Source organism: Labrus bergylta, chromosome 4, assembly GCF_963930695.1.
Source record: "Labrus bergylta chromosome 4, fLabBer1.1, whole genome shotgun sequence".
Lineage (NCBI taxonomy): Eukaryota > Metazoa > Chordata > Actinopteri > Labriformes > Labridae > Labrus > Labrus bergylta.
The window spans coordinates 580,474-588,949 of NC_089198.1; the positions used below are offsets into that span (position 1 = coordinate 580,474).

At 46.4% G+C, this 8,476-nt stretch overlaps 1 protein-coding gene across 1 annotated transcript; it reads left to right on the forward strand.

The window, feature by feature from the left end:
• Positions 1-159: 159 nt before the first annotated feature.
• On the forward strand, positions 160-5,788 carry LOC110004142 (dnaJ homolog subfamily C member 5-like). The gene is made up of 5 exons (XM_020659700.2): positions 160-287; positions 2,172-2,292; positions 2,421-2,634; positions 3,884-4,058; positions 4,874-5,788. The coding sequence occupies exons 2-5, from the start codon at positions 2,186-2,188 to the stop codon at positions 4,969-4,971; spliced, it is 594 nt and encodes a 197-aa protein (XP_020515356.1). The 5' UTR covers positions 160-287; positions 2,172-2,185; the 3' UTR covers positions 4,972-5,788.
• The last annotated feature ends 2,688 nt before the right edge of the window (positions 5,789-8,476 follow it).

Here is an 8,476-nt window from a genome sequence, read left to right on the forward strand (position 1 = left end):
CTGGTTGTCATGGCAACCTCCCCTCACTGTCACAATGTGTCCATCGGAGCGTCTCAGGGGAAACCTGACCACGCGTGGCGGCTCGTGGTCACCTGATCCGAGCAGCTGCTGAATGTTTGATGGAGGTCTGTCAGAGATCCTCGCCCTGCCGCAGAACGACCACACACACCTGAACAGGTAGAGACAGGTAGAAACACCTGGTAGAGACAGGTAGACCTCCAGTAGAGATCGGTTTGAGGACGTGTAGAGGACAGGTTGACGCTCGGACAGGACGCTGTAACAGGCAGGTACTCTCTCACTCTGTAGTCTGTCTTTCTTTTCTCTGCAGGCACTCTAAAATGTTTCTTACCTGTGTGACATCATCACCTGTATCATGTGTCTCACCTGTAAAAACCCCACATATTTATAAACTGCTACAGCTGACAACAGAGAGTGCTTCACCTGTTTCCTGTGGTTTTCTTTATGTAACTGACGCTGTGTGTCACACTCACACAAAACTCTGAAAACATCCCCATATCTATATAACGTTACCTGACTCTTTCCTGCCAGCCTCCTGATCAAACATCCAGCGTGAAGTCGAGGTGAGGGAAATATTGAGTCAAATTCAGCGAGCAGGCTGAGGGGATGATGTTATTATCCTGGCACCAGTTTGTCTGTTCTTGTGATGGTAACCATGAACATGTCCAGCTACACACAGCGCTGATATAAAGATGGACCAACAGGGCAAACATCACCCCGTGACAGACGCCTGTGTGAACAACCGGCTGCCAGAAATGTTTCTAGACATTCTCTGGAGTGTTTGAAGGATTTATTTCTTTGTTTCACTTAAAAAATCACTCCAACAGTTTCAAAGAGTTCACAGGCTGAAGTTTGATTTGTTAACGTATGATGATGAAAACATTGTGGTTACCTGATGTGTTCCCCGTTAGTCACTGAAGTTCAGAGTGTTTGAAAAGAGCCAGGATCAGATGAGTCTGCAGGAGGTCCACATACTGAGGTCTGTATTGATGTGGACCAGTTTGTTTCTTTATACAGTTTAGACGTTCTCTCCTGTATATGTGTTTGATGAGAGCAACAATCCATTAATCAGACGCTTTTATCTAAAGCGACGAACACCAGAGAGTAAGAACAACAAGGAGAGAGAGAGAGAGGAGGAGAACATGACAGTAAGAGCAAACAGATTGAAGTCTGATCAACACACAGGTGGTGACAGGAAGTGACCAGAGGCAGAGCACAGCTGCTGACAGGAAGTGACCACAGGTGCTGACAGGAAGTGACCAGATGCAGAGAACTTTGTATTTTTAGAAAGTTAATGTATTATCATCAACAACAACATGGACAGCGGTTCTTTAGAGTTCCAGAGTTTTGTGTTCATAAAGAGCTGGGACTCTGCAGATGGCCTGCACTCCGGAGGTCTGAACCAGCCTGTGACTCGAGCTGTGACTCGAGCTGTGACTCGAGCTGCGCTCCCACTCTGATTGAGCTCAGTTCTGTCTACAGAAAGATGACGCTTTTTACACTTTATCAAGAGGACACACTGGGACACGCTATCTGAGATGAGTTTCATTGTTTTAAACAAAGTTTGAGCATCACATCTCATATCAACACTGCGGCGCAGTTACCACCAACTCTCCGCCACCCCTCTTTGTCACTCTCACTGTGCGTGGCTGTTAGCGCCCCCTGTTGGTGAGTTAGACTCTTTTTACAATGAGGCTGGTTTACAGAGAAACAGACCTCATGGATCATTTAAACACAAACAGAATTGACACACAGAGACGCAGTTTGCTCTGCAGCGCAGTTAGGCGAGCATTTAACCCTTTAGATCAGATCCGCTGCCCTGCATGGTTTAGAAGTTTCCCTCTTCCAACATACCTGATTCAAATTAAGCGTTCATCATCAGGCTTCTTGATGACGAGCTGATCTGATTCAGGTGTGTTGGAAAAAGGAAACATCTAAACCATGCAAGGCAGCGGGTCCCCGGGACCAGGATTGAAAAACACTTAAGATGGTGTCTTTTTGACTCTTTGTACAGGTTTAGTGGGCGCAAAAGCAACATAATCCTTTTGTGAATCTGGCCCTCAGTGTGAGCCAGGTGCTGCTTATTGCTCAGTTCAGGAGTGTGTGAGGTTGTTACCAGAGCTCTGATTGACAGGTGTCTGTACCTGCTACAGGTGATGGTGTCAGGATGTCTGACGGGAGGCAGCGAACTTTGTCCACCTCAGGAGAGTCTCTGTATCAGATCCTCGCTCTGCAGAAAGGCTGCAGCCATGAAGACATCAAGAAGTCCTACAGGTGAGAGATATAGCCCCGCCCACTCAACTGCAGTCACACCCTCCCCCTGTCTGTAGTTCCCTCAGATAAACTGATTCTGCTGACACGTTAAGTGTGTGTTAACATGAGATATGTGTAAACGTCAACAGGAAGTTGGCGTTGCGGTACCACCCCGATAAGAATCCGGACGATCCTGACGCGGCAGAGAAGTTTAAGGAGCTGAACGCAGCTCACGCCGTTCTGTCTGACCTGACAAAGAGGAACATCTATGACTCGTATGGCTCTCTGGGACTCTACGTGGCCCAGCAGTTTGGAGAGGACAACGTCAACACCTACTTCATGCTGTCCACCTGGTGGGCCAAGGTGGGCGGGGCTTACACTGACCAATCAGAGAACACTTCATGATCCAATAAAATACATACGTGGTTAATGTATTCTGTCTTGGGGTCTGTATCTTGATCTATAACTTGTTCCTGTCTTGGGGTCTGTATCTTGATCTATAGCTTGTTCCTGTCTCAGGGTCTGGATCTTGATCTGTATCTTGTTCCTGTCTCAGGGTCTGGATCTTGATCTGTATCTTGTTCCTGTCTCAGGGTCTGGATCTTGATCTGTATCTTGTTCCTGTCTCAGGGTCTGGGTCTGGATCTTGCTCCTGTCTCAGGGTCTGGATCTTGATCTGTATCTTGTTCCTGTCTCAGGGTCTGGATCTTGATCTGTATCTTGTTCCTGTCTCAGGGTCTGGGTCTGTATCTTGTTCCTGTCTCAGGGTCTGGATCTTGATCTGTATCTTGTTCCTGTCTCAGGGTCTGGCTCTTGATCTGTATCTTGTTCCTGTCTCAGGGTCTGGATCTTGATCTGTATCTTGTTCCTGTCTCAGGGTCTAGGTCTGGATCTTGTTCCTGTCTCAGTGTCTGGATCTTGATCTGTATCTTGTTCCTGTCTCAGGGTCTGGGTCTGGATCTTGTTCCTGTCTCAGTGTCTGGATCTTGATCTGTATCTTGTTCCTGTCTCAGGGTCTGGATCTTGATCTGTATCTTGTTCCTGTCTCAGAGTCTGGGTCTGGATCTGTATCTTGTTCCTGTCTCAGGGTCTTGATCTGTATCTTGTTCCTGTCTCAGTGTCTGGATCTTGATCTGTATCTTGTTCCTGTCTCAGGGTCTGGATCTTGATCTGTATCTTGTTCCTGTCTCAGAGTCTGGGTCTGGATCTGTATCTTGTTCCTGTCTCAGGGTCTTGATCTGTATCTTGTTCCTGTCTCAGTGTCTGGATCTTGATCTGTATCTTGTTCCTGTCTCAGGGTCTGGATCTTGATCTGTATCTTGTTCCTGTCTCAGAGTCTGGGTCTGGATCTGTATCTTGTTCCTGTCTCAGGGTCTTGATCTGTATCTTGTTCCTGTCTCAGTGTCTGGATCTTGATCTGTATCTTGTTCCTGTCTCAGGGTCTGGATCTTGATCTGTATCTTGTTTCTTTCTCAGAGGCTGGATCTTGATCTGTATCTTGTTCCCGTCTAAGGGTCTGGATCTTGTTTCTTTCTAAGGGTCTGTATCTTGATCTGTATCTTGTTTCTTTCTCAGAGGCTGGATCTTGATCTGTATCTTGTTCCTGTCTCAGGGTCTGTTTGCGGTGTGTGGACTCCTGACCGGCTTTTACTGCTGCTGCTGTCTCTGCTGCTGCTGTAACTGCTGCTGTGGGAAACTGAAGCCGCCACCACCAGGTGATGGGGCGGAGCCAGAGTATGTCTCCCCTGACGACCTGGAGGAGGAGTTACGCAACGACCGGGACAATGGTGAGAGCACAGGAAGTTCTGAGCTTTAAATTTGAAAGGCAAATATTTCTAATGACTATTGCTGATGATCGGCAGGTGATCCAATCTGTCAAAGGTTTCTGAAAATATCTGAACCAATATCGCCTAAATCAACGAGAATACCTTAAAGGTCCAATCAGTGAGATGTGTAGTGAGTGAAATGATAAAGTGAGCTTACTATATGATCAGACATTAAAGGCTTAATATGTGATTTTTAAAACTTAAATGTAATATAAATCAAGTATGTCCTCTGAAAATAACTCTGTGAGTCATGACTGTCTACAATGGGTGTAACACCCGAGTCCCACTGTCTGTGATGTTTTCAGAGTTTTCAGAGTCCTATCTTCAGTTTGTTTACATCGCCCGGACGGCCGGCTGACTCCTCCCCTCGTGTATAAAAGTTGTTTAATTGAGGGACTAGAGAAAAGAAGAATAACATACTGTACTCACTGCTTAACTGTGTTTCTAGATCACGCTCATTTCAGGTAAATTTACATGCAGTGTGAAGATACCGGCATAATAAAGATCACTAGCATTAGCATGCTAACACAACAATGCAGCGCAAGTTGTTTTGGTTTCATGCTGGTGCTCAAGGGCGACATCTGCTGGATCAAAAAGTTGCATATTCTGCCTTTAAGGAAACATGCTATGTTAAAGTGTTGGCTTCTCTGACAACAATGCAGCAGCCAGTATGTCCTCCTTCTAACTTTAGATTCTGCTCCTGAATGCTCTGGATTTCCAGACCTTTGATTCTCAGCAGCTGAACAATAACCAGCCTCGTTTTTGTTTCTGTGCAGACGTCGAAGCTCCAATCGTTCAGCAGCCGACAAACGCCAGCGAGAAAACTCAGCTGATCATCGATGGACACCGTAGATACGGAGACACGTACACATGAAGCCAGCAGGAAACAGGAAACACATCACCGACCCACCTGACGCAGTCATCGAACTCAAAACAACGCCTAATGATTCCTGCAGGTGGATCTGCATGAACAGTGCACTGTAAAAAAATGAGCACAAAGTAGATTCTATAAACTGAATTAAAGTTTGACGTTAAAGCAACAATCTGACTTTTAAACAAAAATATCCTGTTTCACTAATCAGATTTTTGAGCTCCTTCACCTGTGTCACACCTGTGTGTCAGTATAGAGAAGCACATAAGGGATACAGGTGAACCCTCGTTAAAACATGATCTCAACAAGATCCAGACCCTTGTTAAAACATGACCTCAACAAGATCCAGACCCTCGTTAAAACATGACCTCAACGAGATCCAGACCCTCGTTAAAACATGACCTCAACGAGATCCAGACCCTCGTTAAAACATGACCTCAACGAGATCCTGACCCTCGTTAAAACATGACCTCAACGAGATCCTGACCCTCGTTAAAACATGACCTCAACAAGATCCAGACCCTCGTTAAAACATGACCTCAACGAGATCCAGACCCTCGTTAAAACATGACCTCAACGAGATCCAGACCCTCGTTAAAACATGACCTCAACGAGATCCTGACCCTCGTTAAAACATGACCTCAACGAGATCCTGACCCTCGTTAAAACATGACCTCAACAAGATCCAGACCCTCGTTAAAACATGACCTCAACGAGATCCTGACCCTTGTTAAAACATGACCTCAACGAGATCCTGACCCTCGTTAAAACATGACCTCAACAAGATCCTGACCCTTGTTAAAACATGATCTTAATATCACGTCCAATCAAGATAAATATCTTGCTTATTGTTAAAGTTGAGCCTAAGCAGCTTTTTTTGGTGTGTCTGAGCATTTTTCAGATCTTGTCTTGGTTCTGGTCCTTGCAGGATCCAGTTCTTGTCTAAAGTCTTGTCTGAGGAAGATTTGCAATTTGTTCTAAGACTTTGTTCAATCTGATAGACGTTTTGTTTAGTATCTTGTCTGTGGAAGATTCAAATCTTGCTTCATAAGTGGTGTAAACCAGATCCCTGTGATGAGTTCAGGATCCATATATAATCTGTTTTTTTAATATTTTGCACAAACTAGGATTCATAACATCAAAGTTCGTCTTTAGTTTTCCAAATCGTCCGACTATTGCTTTCATGAAGAAGTTCATTTCAGTTTAACTGAGTATTAAACTTATATTTTATTAAACTCAGTCTCTGATTGGTTGTTTGGTGTTGATTCAATAAGACGTAACCCTGAATGTGTCGTCCGTTTAGAATAATGAAATCATAACGTTAATATGAATCAGGTTTGTCATCACATGTGTTGATGTAAATAAAGTTTTGGTGTGAAAGTTGATGGTTTGATGATGTCACTTTGTTAAATAAAACCTGCTTTGTGACCCCTGTGATGATATCATGTGATGATGCTCTGCTGGTGAGTCTTCCTGTGCTGCAGGGGGCGCTGTCTTTACACAGAGGAGACAGCTGGTGGTCTCCTCCCCACATCATTAGAGAGGACATATGATCCCCCTCCTCCACCTTTTCAAACAGTCCCCCTCCACCTTTTCAAACAGCCCCCTCCTCCACCTTTTCAAACAGTCCCCTCCTCCACCTTTTCAAACAGTCCTCCTCCACCTTTTCAAACAGCCCCCTCCTCCACCTTTTCAAACAGTCCCCTCCTCCACCTTTTCAAACAGTCCCCTCCTCCACCTTTTCAAACAGTCCTCCTCCACCTTTTCAAACAGCCCCCTCCTCCACCTTTTCAAACAGTCCTCCTCCACCTTTTCAAACAGTCCCCTCCTCCACCTTTTCAAACAGTCCCCTCCTCCACCTTTTAAAACACCCCCCTCCTCCACCTTTTCAAACAGTCCTCCTCCTCCACCTTTTCAAACAGTCCCCCTCCTCCACCTTTTCAAACAGTCCCCTCCTCCACCTTTTCAAACAGTCCTCCTCCACCTTTTCAAACAGTCCCCTCCTCCACCTTTTCAAACAGTCCTCCTCCACCTTTTCAAACAGTCCCCTCCTCCACCTTTTCAAACAGTCCTCCTCCACCTTTTCAAACAGTCCCCCTCCTCCACCTTTTCAAACAGTCCCCTCCTCCACCTTTTCAAACAGTCCTCTCCTCCACCTTTTCAAACAGTCCCCCTCCTCCACCTTTTTAAACAGTCCCCTCCTCCACCTTTTCAAACAGTCCTCCTCCACCTTTTCAAACAGTCCCCGCCTCCACCTTTTCAAACAGTCCTCCTCCACCTTTTCAAACAGTCCCCTCCTCCACCTTCTCAAACAGTCCCCTCCTCCACCTTTTCAGACAGTCCCCTCCGCCACCTTTTCAAACAGTCCTCCTCCACCTTTTCAAACAGTCCCCCTCCTCCACCTTTTCAAACAGTCCCCTCCTCCACCTTTTCAAACAGTCCTCTCCTCCACCTTTTCAAACAGTCCTCTCCTCCACCTTTTCAAACAGTCCCCCTCCTCCACCTTTTCAAACAGTCCCCTCCTCCACCTTTTCAAACAGTCCTCCTCCACCTTTTCAAACAGCCCCCTCCTCCACCTTTTCAAACAGTCCCCTCCTCCACCTTCTCAAACAGTCCCCTCCTCCACCTTTTCAGACAGTCCCCTCCGCCACCTTTTCAAACAGTCCTCCTCCACCTTTTCAAACAGCCCCCTCCTCCACCTTTTCAAACAGTCCCCTCCTCCACCTTTTCAAACAGCCCCCTCCTCCACCTTTTCAAACAGTCCTCCTCCACCTTTTCAAACAGTCCCCTCCTCCACCTTTTCAAACAGTCCTCCTCCACCTTTTCAAACAGTCCCCCTCCTCCACCTTTTCAAACAGTCCCCTCCTCCACCTTTTCAAACACCCCCCTCCTCCACCTTTTCAAACAGTTCTCCTCCACCTTTTCAAACAGTCCTCCTCCTCCACCTTTTCAAACAGTCCCCCTCCTCCACCTTTTCAAACAGTCCCCTCCTCCACCTTTTCAAACAGTCCTCCTCCACCTTTTCAAACAGTCCCCTCCTCCACCTTTTCAAACAGTCCTCCTCCACCTTTTCAAACAGTCCCCTCCTCCACCTTTTCAAACAGTCCTCCTCCATCTTTTCAAACAGTCCTCCTCCACCTTTTCAAACAGTCCCCTCCTCCACCTTTTCAAACAGTCCTCCTCCACCTTTTCAAACAGTCCCCTCCTCCACCTTTTCAAACAGTCCTCCTCCACCTTTTCAAACACTCCTCCTCCACCTTTTCAAACAGTCCCCTCCTCCACCTTTTCAAACAGTCCTCCTCCACCTTTTCAAACAGTCCCCCTCCTCCACCTTTTCAAACACCCCCCTCCTCCACCTTTTCAAACACTCCTCCTCCACCTTTTCAAACAGTCCTCCTCCTCCACCTTTTCAAACAGTCCCCTCCTCCACCTTTTCAAACAGTCCTCCTCCTCCACCTTTTCAAACAGTCCCCTCCTCCACCTTTTCAAACAGTCCTCCTCCACCTTT